Source organism: Heteronotia binoei, chromosome 2 (genome assembly GCF_032191835.1).
Source record: "Heteronotia binoei isolate CCM8104 ecotype False Entrance Well chromosome 2, APGP_CSIRO_Hbin_v1, whole genome shotgun sequence".
Lineage (NCBI taxonomy): Eukaryota > Metazoa > Chordata > Lepidosauria > Squamata > Gekkonidae > Heteronotia > Heteronotia binoei.
In genome coordinates this window covers 177,685,092-177,699,922 of record NC_083224.1, presented here as the reverse complement: position 1 = coordinate 177,699,922, position 14,831 = coordinate 177,685,092, and the positions used below count along the sequence as shown (strand labels likewise).

At 48.1% G+C, this 14,831-nt stretch overlaps 1 protein-coding gene across 1 annotated transcript in view; it reads right to left on the bottom strand.

The window, feature by feature from the left end:
* Positions 1-14,401, bottom strand: part of LOC132566996 (flavin-containing monooxygenase 5-like) — a 29,475-nt gene extending 15,074 nt beyond the window's left edge. Inside the window, exons 1-3 of the mRNA XM_060232567.1 lie at positions 14,259-14,401; positions 6,595-6,783; positions 2,457-2,619 (exon numbers count right to left, since the gene is read on the bottom strand). Of these exons, the coding sequence (XP_060088550.1) occupies positions 2,457-2,619; positions 6,595-6,783; positions 14,259-14,393 (487 nt within the window). The 5' untranslated portion in view covers positions 14,394-14,401. The remainder of the gene's footprint in view (positions 1-2,456; positions 2,620-6,594; positions 6,784-14,258) is intronic.
* Between the last annotated feature and the right edge of the window lie 430 nt (positions 14,402-14,831).

The following is a 14,831-nucleotide window of genomic DNA, read 5'->3' as shown; positions in this document are numbered from 1 at the left end:
CATATGCCATACACCCCTGACATCACCAGAAGGTAGGGCTGCCAAGCCCCCAGTCCAGGCGGGGAATCCCCCACCCGGGAGGTTCCCAACCTGCTGGCCCACATTGGGCCGGTGGGGAGAACCTCCTCCGACATCACTGGCACAATGACGTCACCTGGAAATGGCGATGTCACAGCGGCCACATCGCGCGACAGCCACTTTAAACATTTCCGGGAAAACTCTATGGTTTTCCTGGATACTCTAGCCATTTGGGAGAGTTGGAAAACTCTATGGTACAAGCATCCGGGAAAACCATAGAGCAAAGCGTGTGTGAGGTAAATCGCCCACCAGAGGCTCCAAGGGACTTGGCAACCCAACCAGAAGGTGTAGTAAATTATATCAGCTCAGCATCTACCTTAAAATTCTTGAATTATAACTGTCATAATAAAACCTTTTATACCCATCATAATTTTAAAATTACTTTTTCCTACGCGGCCACAGTGGCATGATGAAGATTTCAATGTCTACTTTATGTTTTGGTTATTTTCCCATTTTTTGAGGGGGGAAATATAAGAATGTTTGTCAAATCTTACGAGTTCAGCAAAATTCTCACAGGCAGTTTGAACAATGGAGCCCAGAAGCAAGTATTGGGGGGTGCGGTAAAAAAAAAAAAAAAGAGCACAATAAAATTTAAAGGTTCCAGAGCTCTGCTCCTGTGTGCTCCTGCCCATAATGTGTCCTGCCTGTGGCTTTTTTCCTGCAACCTTTTGCAAATGAGTCCTGTAACCTTTTGCAAAACCGGTTTGCTATAGCCCACAGTCAAAATGTCTCTGCACACAATTGCTTAACTACATTCTCATGTGCATACAGCCAAAGAACTTTACCATGCCAAGAATAAACCTTTGTCCTCCGTACTGCACTTCAACAGAGTGGGCAGAGCAGGGGCTTGGCCCCACAATTCTGCTGGGCCTTAGAGATAATCAAAGAATTCAGTATGATATATGCTCACCAGGGTACAACAGTGGTGAGAATAAAAGGTCAACTGAGAATAAAAGGTTAACTGTTGTGTTCTCTTGTGCAGATGCAGCAGATTCATGGCTCCTAGATAGGGAAGGGCACGAACCAAACCACAAAGCAAAATTCGTCATGAAGTTTGCCTTGCTCATGGGCCACAAACTGAAGTTCGTTATGGGTCTACCATCACAAACTTCCATGAACTTTTAAAGCAGTTCATGGCCGCTCATGAACAAAGCCAAAAGCAAGGGTTTAAAGGGACTCTACGTCCTTTTAAACTCTTGCGTTCTGCTCCCTGTGAAAACCACAAAAACAGCTGAGTGGGAGGAGTAGCCTGCTCCCCGCCACAAAGCTGTTTTTCAGGCTTTCTGCCAACCCTGTTTAAAGGGACTGTAGTCCCTTTCATCTGAGTTTGCAATTCCACAGACAAACCTCTCCATTTGATTCAGTCCGTGATTCAGCCACCAACCATGAACCACATTTTTCTGGTTCAAGCCTATCCTAAGTCGTAGGTCATATCAAGCTCAAACTCTTCCTAGAAGCTAAAATGACTAAACTGAAGCTATTGTGCTTTGGTCACACTCTAAGAAGTCAAGTCCCACTGGAGAAGACAATCATGCTAGGAAATGTTGAAGGCAGCAGGAAAATAGGAAGATCCAAACTGAGATTGCTCAACAGAGGCAATAATTCAGAAGCTCACATCTCCAGCAAGGGATGCAAGACTGGTTGGACCTGCCTGATGCCTTTCTTTTCTAGTCTCCAGACAATACACAAGAATGGTAAAGACAGTATATGGATTCCAGAAGCAGTATTTGGCTTCTAGATTCTGATGCCTGCAATCAAACTCTGCCGTGTTGTCCCACTCTGTGATAGTCACAGTAGTATCGGGACCATGGAGGAAGAAGAAGCTGTAGAAATAAACAACCAACTTTCCACGTATCAAAAATGCAATGTAAATATTTTTAAATATCGCTAAATTCCCAAATGAAACAACATTAATCACCATATATCACCCTGAAACATACTAATAGAATGAATACAAAAGGAAAGCCATGTCAGTTTCTCGTCGCAGCTACTGCCCATATGAGGCAAAAATGCCATAGTCTCCAGAGCCAGTTTGGTGTAGTGGTTAAGTGTGTGGACTCTGGGAGAACCGGGTTTCACTTCCTTGGTTTGGCATACTGGTTAAGTGTGCAGACTCTTATCTGGGAGAACCAGGTTTAATTTCCCCACTCCTCCACTTGCACTTCTGGAATGGCCTTGGGTTAGCCATGGCTCTCGCAGAAGTGGTCCTTGAAAGGGCAGCTGCTGTGAGAGCCCTCTCAGCCCCACCCACCTCGCAGGGTGTCTGTTGTGGGGGGAGAAGATATAGGAGATTGTAAGCCACTCTGAGTTTCTGATTCAGAGAGAAGGGTGGGGTAAAAATCTGAAGTCTTCTTCTTCTTGGTGAGTGTATATCATACCTGGAAAAGTGTCTAGTGGCAGGTGTGCAGTGGTGTGGTGGCCGGTGCACACCAGGATAGCATCAAAAATAGATGACTCCTGTTTTCCGTCAGTCTCTATGACAACGTCCCACTGGCCGGTGCTAGCAAAGTCCGGGCGCCTTGTTGCACTGCACACTTTCGTCTGAAACCAGACAGGAAGGAATAAGACAGAGACAGAGGCAGCACTCAGAAGAACAAAAATTTGTGCCTGATCCTAGTGTCCGTCTCTGAACAAAGTACAAATGCATCTCTAGACTACTGCAAAAAAAGCAGGACTACGCATCAGATCATTTTCCTTCTTGAGCAAATGATTCTAGAACTTGTAACCCAAAGAGGCAACCCTGGACTTTACATCAAGGAAGTGAAAATGCTTATCTGTTGTTGTTTTTTTTCAACCTGTAGAGAAGTATGCAGACAAATACAAACGTAAGTGAGGGGCAAAGGGGGCGAACTCCCTGCGTTAAAGTAGAACTGCAAAAAAGAAGATGCTGGGAAATACTGCTTACTACTTAGCCTCAAGTTTTATCACAAAAGGCTACAAAGTGTCTTTGACAATCTCTTCCTTCTATACAAAGAATGAGCTTGTGCCCTGTATGAAATCGACAGGAAGGACTGGTTCCACTTTAAGCCACCAGCCCTGAGAGAGGCAACGAAGTATATCATACTGTTTTTACATGGACTGGCTTTGTACGAATAGACTTTTCTCCTTAAACAACATTATTTTGGAGGACTGACTTTTCAAATATTTGTTTGGTTATGAGGATTTGGGGAAAAATTAAGAAATGCCAGTATGAGCAAGTTTTCTGGGAGTCACTCTGTGGAATTTCCTTGTATGTTTATTGTGCCTGAGAGCACCTTCTGATTTATGAGTCCTTACTGTGGATTTTTGTAATGAGCTGTTGATTCTCTGATTCATTAGACACCTCGTAACCTTTTCTGATAAATCTTCAGGATAAGCAGTAAGCAGTATTTCCCAGCGTTTCCTTTTTTTAAAATACAAGCATAAGGCATGAAAGAAACATACGAGGCTACAGGTTCAGAGTGACTTAATAGTCATTCCCCATCCACAAACCATCCTGGCAACTGCCGTTCCAAGTAGGGATAGAAGAGTAGTGTTGCCAGATGCAGACTGGGAAACTGGAGAATTGGGGATGTAACCCGGGGAGGACAAGGGTCTCTGTGGGGTATAGTGCCACACAACCCACCTTCCCAAGCACCCATTTTCTCCAGGGGAACTGACCTCTGTAGTCTGGAGATCCACTGTTACTCCAGGTCCCACCTGGAGGCTGGCATCCCTAGTTCCGGGAGGCAGGAATGACCTGGCAGAGTAGTGGGATTTAGCATTCTAAGCCCTATTGACTCAGGTGCCAAACCAGGGGTGGGATTCTAGCAGGAGCTCCTTTGCATGTCAGGCCACACACCCGATGTAGCCAATCCTCCAAGAGCTTACAAGGTTTGGCTACATCAGGGGTGTGTGGCCTAATATGCAAAGGAGCTCCTGCTAGAATTACATGCAAGGCTATGTAAAGTTATCCAAGTGAAAGCAGTGGTGTAAGTAAGCAACTGGCCTCCCCATCCCTATTCAACCATAGTGCAAGAGGAGGGGGTGTTTGCAACACTGGGGGGCACCACCAGTCGGTACATGAGGCGCCTCACAGTGGAACAAACATAACCTTTCTTCCTGTGGCCATTTCAGTTCAGGAAGACAAAAATCCCCTCCTTCCGATTGATATACAGACAAATGATGCATTTTTAGTTTTCTCTTTCTACCTATTTGGGGGTGGGGGGTAATCAACTTCAAGGCTGGGCAGGGTAAAGGTCCATTGCTTGGCTTGGACCAGGGGTGGCTAAGCTCCTATAGATAGTAATAGATGTATTATATTAGTTTAGGTTAATATGATTATTTTATATAATTCTGTATAATGTTTTTCTTTTATCTAATTATATTATATAATGTTGGAATTTATCTTAATAAAAAATAAAATTTTAAAAAATTCCCTCCCACCATGCTGCAACTTCTGGGCCAAAATCAGCCCCAGTACTACTCACATCACCCTTCCTTCCTTCCTTCCTTCCTTCCTTCCTTCCTTCCTTCCTTCCTTCCTTCCTTCCTTCCTTCCTTCCTTCCTTCCTTCCTTCCTTCCTTCCTTCCTTCCTTCCTTCCTTCCTTCCTTCCTTCCCCTGCCCTCCCCACTAATGCAGGCTTGGGGCTGGTTTGTCCCCAAGGGAGTACTCAGAACGAGTGGTCCATTTCCAGTGATCGAGTGTGATGGTGCAAGATCTCAACTGTGCTAGGAATTCCATCTAGGCATGTCTGGTCCTTAGCCACAAGCAGGGTTTGAACTGAGAACTTCATGCCATAATGTTGTTAGCCGCCCTGAGCCTGCTTCGGCGGGGGAGGGCGGGATACAAATAAAATTGTACATTACATTACATTACATGCCTCTCTCTGCATTCTTTCCTGCCCTGGTTTGTACTCCCGGCTTTAACACCTGGGCCAATGGGAGATTCCAAATGCCCCATAATGTTTTCTTTCCTTCTTTGCCCAGTTGGCTGTGTGGTTAGAAGAACACTCTGCAGTGCATGTTGTGTAAGTTTTAGTCCACCTGCCTCCTCCTGTTCTGCTGCTGTTGGGATCGGTGCCTGCCAATAGCTGAAGAATGTCTTGTCCCCACCTCTGATGGAATGAACACAAGCCACTCCACCCCCCCATTTTGCATAGCAGTGCTTTCTCCCCCACTGAGCTGTCTGGTAGACGGGAGTTATCTTCTGCAAATGTACAACTGACTTCTCTTGCTGCTCCCCTTGTCTTGAAAAAAAGTACTATCCTTGCAACACACACACACAACCTGATCTGTCGTCTAGAGAAGATCATAAGCTTTCCCTGGGTGAGGGGGCGGGTTCTCTCTCCCAAGTAACATATGGAGAAAGCTGGTCAACATGCCTGAACTGGCCAGGCCTCCTTCCCTGTGTGTCTGTGCTTGCGAGAGAGGATCTAAACCTCCATCTGCAGACCTCCCAGGCATAGGGCAACCATAGGGCCCCTATAAAGGAATGCTACAGGCCACCATGCAAGGGAGGGCACCTGGTTGCTTTTGTTTCTTCCTTTGTCTTGGTCTGGCATAGTGATAGCATGGAGCTGTGCCAGAGCAGCATGCTTTGCTTCAGCCCCGTAGCCAGAAAAATTTCAGTGGAGAGGCCCTGGAGATAAAAAATTTGGTGCAGGGCTTGGCTGCTTCTTCCCTCCAGAGGCCAGTCCTCTCAGCCCCAGCTCTCTCTCGCCCCAAAAAGGGGGGGAATGGAAGGAGATGACCATGAGCCACCTGCCCTAGGAGCAAGGAGTAAAATTGGAAGAGGAGAGGTAGGGGGAGAGTTCCTTTCTCATGTGCTTGAGCATAAAAAAATGAGGTGAGGCAGTGGGGCGGCGGGTTATTTCACAGTGTGTCTTCTCTCCTGTGGACTGTGCAGCATTTCTGATCCTGCCCCAGGCTCTCTCTCTTGCTGTTGCTCTTTCACTCTCTCTTGTGCTCTCTCTTGCTCTCCGCCCACTGTCGCGCTCTCACTCTGCCTTCGCTGTTGCTCTCTTGCTCTCCCCCCTCACTGTTGCACTCTCTCTCTCCCCCTAGCTACCACACTCTCTCTGTCTTGCTGTTGCTCTCTCAGTCTCATGCTCTCTCTTGCTGTCGCTCTGGTCTCTCTCTCTCTTGTTGCTCTTGTCTTGCGCTCTCTCTCTTTCTCTCTCTCTTGTGCTCTCTCTCCCTCCCTTGTCCTGGGGTCCAACAGAGTGACCCTACAGAGGGAAGGGGGGTTAAATAGGGCAGCCTGGCCCCTCCCAGCCTCCCCCCCTCTGTAGCTACGGGCCTGCTTTGCTTGGTATTTTCCATAGATAGCTGCCATGGAGGCACCGTTGGCATGCTGCTCTTCATTGGTGGGGTCAGCAATGTTGCTATTGACTCCATGGCTATTGGTACACGCTCAGCTCAGCCTTTGCACAATCTGCCAAGATGGCATAGGACACCAACTAGCTATGCTAATATCATTTCAGGGACAGCAACATAGCAGGGACTTCGGATTGGGCTGTCCATGGTCTGTGTCATCCCCTGCTAAAACTTCTTACCCTGAAGCGGATGTACTTCAGAAGGTCAAAGTGTTTGGCGTACATCCGGAAGTAGTTCATGATCTTGGCATTGTGCATGTAGTTGGGGTAGTCATCTGGGATGGGGTAGTCGCTGAAGCACATCATCTCTTTGGAGGTGTTGATGATCACAGATTTGTAGATGCTGGCTCTGCCATCCTCAGGATTCTCCTGCAAAAGACACTTTTTCAAGGTTTCTCCTGACAGCAACCCCTGCTTCCCACAGCCGCTCCTTTAGCTGGCAGGAAAACAATTAATTTTAAAAGCACTGTCAGTGCAACGGCATGATATAATTTTATGGGGGAAACCCAGAAGTGATGTTATGCCACTCTAGGAATCACCAGAAACTCTATAGTTTTCTAGTACAGAATCACAGAATCATAGAGTTGGAAGGGACCCCTTCTTAGAGTAATTCTTAGAGTGGTGTGATGTCACATGGGTTCTCCCTAGAAGTGACATCGTGCTGCCATACTGACAGACCATACTGGCTGGTGATTAGAACTAATTCCCTGGGGTAATGAGTGAGGCCAGAGTCGGGGTGTTTGGGATTGCCTTGCCAGAACATCTATTGGGATTGGCTTGGTTTAAGCACCTGGGCATCAAAATTGTAGGGGCGGATCACATACAGGCCCACAATTTCGATCAAGTGTGCCAGGAGTTCCTGGAAGTTTTCAGTGGGGCTCTGGGAACGTACAAGAGGCCACCTATTGCGTTGCAGCTGGACCCCACAGTTAGGCCCTTAAGGCTGAAGGCTTGGTGGGTTCCGTTTGCACTTAAGCCAGAAATCGAAGCCAAACTGGACTGCCTCGTGGCCCAGGGGGTGCTAGAGCCCATCTCCCATGCCAGTTGGGAAACCCCCATAGTCACCCCAGTCAAGCTGAACAGGAATATGCGCATCTGTGCAGACTACAAATGCACAATTAAGAAAGCACTACAGGACCACCTATACCCTGTCCCAGTGGTCAGCCATGTCCTCGCCTCCCTGGCCAGTTCCAAGATTTTTGGGAAGTTGGATTTGGCCCAAGCATACCAACAACTTCCGGTGGATGAGCAAATGGCTGAGACTCAGACCATCATTACACACCAGGGGGCTTTCAAGGTGCGGAGGCTACAATTTGGGGTCAGCGTGGCGCCAGGATTTTTCCAAAACTTGATGGACTCTCTCCTTAAAGGGATTCCCAGAGTACAACCCTTTTTTGATGACGTTTTGATAGCAGCACCTGATGCCGACAAGTTCTGCTGCCGCCTTCGGGAGGTGCTCCGCCGTTTCCAGAATGCAGGTCTCAAAGTGAAGCGGGAGAAGTGCTCACTTGGGATGCCAAAAGGTGGAGTTCCTGGGCTTTGCGGTGGATGCCGCAGGAATTTACCCAATGGCCAACAAGACCAGGGCGATAGTACAGGCCCCAGCCCCCACTTGCAGGGCGGAGCTACAAAGTTTTGGGGGGCTCCTGAACTTTTACCACTCATTCTTGCCCCACAAAGCAGCCCTGGCTGAACCCCTACACAGACTCCTAGGTCGTTTTCCCACTGACCTTACTCCGGAGCGATGTCCCTCTTCACCGCGCAGCGTCTGTGCGGATTTCGCACCAACTGCTCCGCAGAACCCGGAAGAGCCGCAAAGTCCCACGGCTTTTGCGTCGCAAATGTAAACCGCCAAAAACCAGTTTACATTTGCGACACAAAAGCCGCGGGACTTTGCGGCTCTTCCGGGTTCTGCGGAGCAATTGGTGCGAAATCCGCGCAGACACTGCGCGGTGAAGAGGGACGTCGCTTCAGAGTAAGGTCAGTGCAAAAACGCCCCTAGATAAGAGCGCCCCATGGGTCTGAGGGAAAAAAGCAGGCCGCGGCCTTCCAGGTGGACAAGGACATCTTGGTTTCAAATGACGTACTCCACCATTTTGACGAGTCCCTCCCTGTGATTTTAGCATGTGATGCTTCCCCTTACAGAGTGGGTGCTTTCCTGAGCCACCAACTCCGGACGGGAGAGAGGTCCCCGTGGCCTATTACTCTTGCACTTTGACCCAGGCTGAGCGCAACTATGCCCAAATAGATAAGGAGGCATTGGCAATCGTAGCAGGCATATACAAATTCAACGACTACCTGTATGGTAGGCGCTTCACGATTGCCACAGACCACAAGCCATTGCTTGACCTACTTGCCCCAGACCGCCAGACACCGCAGATCCTGTCACAGCGATTCCTGTGGTGGAATTAGTTCCTCAACTCATACACCTACAAGCTTGTCTACTGCCCCGGAAAGGCAATGGGCCACGCAGACGCCGTCAGACACCTTCCGCTGCCGCAGATGGACCCAGATCCAGCCCCGGCCCACCATGTGATGCTCCTGGAGTCTCTGCCGGAGCGGCCCCTCCACACAGCAGAGGTAGCCAGGTCCACGGGCAGAGACCGCATCCTTGCATGTGTTTCAGACTAGGTGGGGAGGGGTTGGCCCACAGGCAAATTGGATGCTGCATTCAGACCATTTGTTTTCCACCAGGAAGAACTCTCCTTACACAAAGGGTGTATCCTTTGGGGCAGCAGAGTGGTGGTCCCTCCCTCACTCCGGAAGCAAGTGCTCGAAGACTTGCATGAGACACACCGGGGATAGTGCATATGAAAGCTCTAACACGGAGCTATGTATGGTGGCCAGGTATGGATGAAGAGCTTGAGGGGTGGGTTAGGAGGTACCCGCCCTGCCGGGAGTCCTGGCAAAATCTGCCTGTCACCCCCGTTCACCGCTGGGAATCCAATCGGGTGCCGTGGTCCTGGCTACACTTAGACTTTGCGGGGCCATACCAGGGGCAAATATTCTTTAACTTGGTGGACGCTTACACGAAGTGGCTGGAGGTCATCCCAGTCGCTTCCACCTCCACCATGGCCACAGTCAGAGCCTTACAGAGGGTTTTTTGCACCCACGGAATCCCTGACACTGTAGTGACGGACAATGGCACCGTGTTTACCTCCCGGGAGTTCCAGGAATTCCTGAATAGGTACCTCATCCAACACATATGGTTCGCTCCCTTTCACTCGGCCACTAATGGCCAACCGGAGTGCATGGTTCACACAACCAAGGAGGCCCTGGGTCGCATAGTCCAAGGGGATTGAGACCACCGACTGTCCGCCTTCCTGTTTGGGAACAGGATCAACTCTAACCCAGCTACAGGCGTAAGCCCTGCCAAGTTACTCATGGGCAGGTGGTTAACCACCCGGCAAATAGTTTACACCCTGATCAGGCCCTGGACCTCCGCAGCTACCCCGAGACCCGGGAGGTCACTAGGGGGTTCTTTCCGGGGGATCCTGTCTATGCCAAGAACTTTGCGAGTGGGCCAGAGTGCATACCAGATTGAGTGCTGCGGCTCACCGGGTCCCGCTCTTACAAGGTCTTGTCAGAAGGGGGACAGCTCCTCCGCAGACACATAGACCAACTCCGCTGCCGCACCCTGCCAGAGGAACCAGCAGGGACAGGGGAAGTGGGGAATGAGGAGAGCACGGGGCCACCGCAAGAAGCAACCCTGCCGAGCTTGCTGGGGTCGCTGGCGGAGGAGCCTTACAGGGCGGGGAAGATACCTCTGCAGGATCGAGACAACGCTCTGCTGACCGTGCCCCAAAGCGACGAACCAGCAGTTACAGAACCCCAGGCATTAGCCCCAGCTCCCCAGATCAAACCTCGGCGGTCACTCAGAGAACAGCAGCCGCCCGCTCATTTGAAAGACTATGTATCTTTTTTTTTTTATTCAACACCACATCTTGAACTGGGGGGGAGGGGTGTTGTGTCTGGCATTCATCCCAGAAAGTACAGCACAGTGCACCTGTGGGCGGTGCCTGGAAGGAATGAACGCAGCCCGCCTATGACGATCAGTGGTGGGAAGTTTAACTGGCCAGGATTGGACCTGACCAGGAAGAAAGTTGTTCCGGGAAATGTATATAACAGGGGACCCGGACCCGCCATGTTGTCTTTGTGATGTACTCGCTAATAAAGCTTGTTGCCATCTGAACGTCTCCAATATGAGTATATTACAGAGCAAAAATTATGAGCTACCGGCATTAAAATTGTGAACTACTGCATAAATTAGTTTGCTCTGGGGCCATTTTTCCTGAGCTAAGACAAAAATGTGTAAGTCTGAGGCTTAGCTAACACTAACTCAGCTTAGAGGGAACAGTGCTTGGGACCCCCATGTGGCTCCTTCACACATATGATGTGACTCTCAAAGCCCCCACTATCCCATCAGATGGCTTGAAGAATACATTTGTCTCTATAAATCACTTCTCCAAGCCAAGCTATTCAGTGGCTTGGAGAATGCATCTAAAGTTAAAATTGCTTTCTTTCTGCCTCTTCCTCTCCCTATCTGTTTGCTTTCTTATACCTTTCTCACCAACCTTCTTTCCTTCCTGTCTTGCAGCTCTCCAGCATCTGACGTTTATTCTATGTGGCTCTTATGTTTAGCAAATTTTGCCACCCCTGGCTTGGACTATTGTGGGTTTGGTTGACTGTATGGGGGTTATTTTTGGTGCTGCACAGCTGGTTAGATCCTCCCACAGAGGGAGAGGGAAACAGGAGCAAGCTGTGAGACATGCGTAGATTGCCGGGGAATCCCTGTAGGATGGAAAGATAGGAGGTATTGTGGTAGGCAGAGTTAGGTTTAGAAGGACACTGAGATACAGACATGCTCAGTCCCCTTCTCATCTGCTTCCCATCCCAAGGAATAATGGCGTGCGGTCCCCAGCTTCTTTTGCCTCCTCTTCAAGCCTGAGAGCCAGTTTGGTGTAGTGGTTAAGTGTGTGGACTCTTATCTGGGAGAACCGGGTTTGATTCCCCACTCCTCCACTTGCACCTGCTGGAATGGCCTTGGGTTAGCCATAGCCCTGGCAGAGGTTGTCCTTGAAAGGGCAGCTGCTGTAAGAGCTCTCTTAGCCCCACCCACCTCACAGGGTGTCTGTCATGGGGGAGGAAGGTAAAGGAGATTGTGAGCCGCTCTGAGACTCTTCGGAGTGGAGGGCAGGATATAAATCCAATATCTTCTTCATCTTCTTATGTTGTACAATGTCAGATCTATTATGAATCAGACTGCCTCCCTTGAAGAATTTATTAGGAAAGGCAATTTTGATCTGGCATGCTTGACTGTGATCTCGGTGGATGAGGATAAAGCATCTTACTCAGCTGACTCCCCCACAATACTTAGTCTTTCATCAATCGTGAACAAGAAGATGGGGTGTGGTGGAAATTCTCACCTGAGATTCTTTCTCCTTTGAATGACTTCCTACACTAAACATTGATGGCACTGAATGAGTAGGCCTGGCATGGGGTGCCAGGAAGATGGTTTACTATCCGTCTACCTTACCTGCTGAGGACAGGCAAGCAAAGAGATACAACAAAACAGACGCAACCATCTAATACAAAAAAGGGTGTATGAAACTACTAGAAATATTTCACAAAGCACCAACACAACCGTTCTTACAATAGTTCATAAAAAATTCAGCAAAGTTTCGACAATAAGGTTAATACATCAACTTGTACAGCACATATTTGGATTTTTCTTTTCGATAAACTGCTCATGCCAAAAATTGATAACCCATAAATTATTCATGTGCAGCTGGAATCAATAAAGGACATTTTTATCATCTCAATGGAGCTGGCTAGCCTATTAGTCAGGTATCATCTCAATGGAGCTGGCTAGCCTATTAGTCAGGTTCAAATGACCTTCTTCAGGAAGGGGTTAATTTTAATTTAATCTATTTTTTTTATTAACATCCCACCCTATCCCGCAAGCAGTCTAGGACAACTTACGTCATTCAAAACTTTACAGCAACATTAAATAAACCACATCCAAACAAAACAATATCATAATTACAGAATTATCAGATTAGATCAGATTGTCATGTATTTCCATAGCGTTCCAAGCCACTTAAGTATAGTCTTCGGTCATCACGAGTACCTCAAGGACTCTTCAGATAAAATTAGACTAATAAGCTATTCAGCTCCATTATATAAGTTGATGTATTAACCTTATTGCATAAACTTCATTGAATTTTCTATAAATTGTTGTAAGAACAGTTGTGTTGGTCATTTGTGACATATTTCTAGTAATGTCATACACCATTTTAAAAATTATACGGTTGTCTCTGATGAGGATGGCTGATGTGGTGGCGGAGTCGGCCTATGCTCATTCATGGAGGCTCCAGTTTGGGAGTATGTCTCCATTCTTTGCTCTCCATGAACAAATATGTTGTCCTCAGTGACAAAGACTACCTTTCAGTGGTCGTTTTGTAGAAAAATAGGTGGTGGAACTCATCCAGGGATTGTTATGCAGCTGCACCTACTATTCAATGGACAAGGTGGGGAGGAGGGGGGAGAACCCTCAGAAAGGTTCAGGAGCTGTGCTCCTGTGAGCTCCAGCTGAATCTGAGGTCTGCTGCCTTTTACTATCTACACAGGGCTCACCAACCGGCTTCCTATCTGTCTCACAAGGACCTTGCCATAGCAATTCACTCAACAGTCACATTGAGACTGAACTACTGTAATATGCTCTATGAAAGGCTACCTTTGAAGATGCTTTGGAAGCTACAAGAAGTCCAGAATGCAGCTGCCAGATTGCTGTCAGTACTGTCCTGGTCAGCACATATAACACCTATCCTATTTGAAGCTGCATTAGCTCCCAATTAGTTTCCAGTGCCAATTCAAAGTGTCGGTACTTACTTTTAAAGCCCTAAATGGCCCGGGACCCTCATACCTTCAGAACTGCATCTCCCAGCATGATCCTCCCCCATCTTCTCCAATTTTCATCATGGCATTTATCGAAGATCCCTGCTCCATGAACTGCCTGCCTTAAGTCAACAAGGGCAAAGGCCTTCTCGGTCGTGACCCCTGTCCTGTGGAATCAGCTGCCCAAAGAGGTGCATGCCTTGTGGGCCCTCCCTGGGTTTCACAGGGCATGCAAGGCTGCTCTTTTTCAAAGGTGATCTTTGGGTGAATGAGATCCACCAGGCAGCTGGTATATAGCAGCTGTGTCTTCACCATTCACGCATCCTACCCTGCTTGATTGTGGGTAAATTTTAATGGGGACCGATTTTTTAAAAACTTTTTCATATTTTAAAAATAATTCATTAAGCTTTCATATTGTTCTTATTGCTGCATTTTTATGTGTTTGGGGGAACAGGATATAAATTTGATAAACAATTAAATAAATAATCCCCCTTCCATCCCTTCCCCCCAGTGCCGGATTAAACCCTGTGGAGGCCCCTAGGCAGTCGAAATCTCAGGGGCCCCCTCACAAATTATCTCAAAGTGCCCGCCCCGCCACTGCTGCAGCCTGCAGGCACCTTCTCAAAAGCCCCTTTGATAAAGCTGTGGGGGAGAGGCAGAGAGAGGCAAACTTGGCAACGACACCCGCAGCAGCTGCATCAGGCAAGTCGGGCAAAGAGCAGCTCAATTGCTGGCTGCACGTGCAGGCTGGGAGGGCTGCAAGCAGGGGCAAAACCAAAGGGGAAAGCTAGCCTGGGGCCCATAACGGCGTGTGGGCCCATAGGCCGGTGCCTACTCAGCCTATTTGTTAATCCGGCCCTGCTTCCCCTTTCATAGAGATGCAGTGGAACAAATGCCTACCCACACAATGTTCTGCTGGAACAATGAATGGATCGATCAAAATGTACCTTGAACCTCCAGAGTCCTCCGATATCTTCACTGCTCTCAAAGCACATGGGCTCCAGGCCTTCGTCCAAGCAGCATTTGATGCAGCAAAGTCCGCTGGAGCCGCCTCCTATAATGGCCACTCTCTTCTTCACCATGGTCCTTCTGAAAACTGAAAAATGTAAATTATGGTTTTATATGTTTTATTGTTTTAATCGTGTGGATATGATGTTGTGAGCCGCCCTGAGTCCGCTTGCAGAGAGGGCGGGATATAAGTCGAACGTAATAAATAAATAAATAAAATGTCAGGGCTGGCCTAGAAGGATTTTGTTTAATTAATTTTGCATTCCAAATAACTGATCTCTTCGTAACTTGAAAGAATCGGTCAAGCCTGAAGCATTTTGGGCTTGCTTGATAAAACATGATAAGCAGTTATATTCCGATGCTTTTGGCACTGGGGCTGTGACACTCCATTGCTGGGTTCCTGTTCATACTCCCCAGCTGATTGTAGCAGGAAGTTTCAGATACTAGAGCAAGGGTTGCCCAGTTCCCCTCTGGTCATTGGCAGGGGATAGGAGAGATTCAATTTTACCATC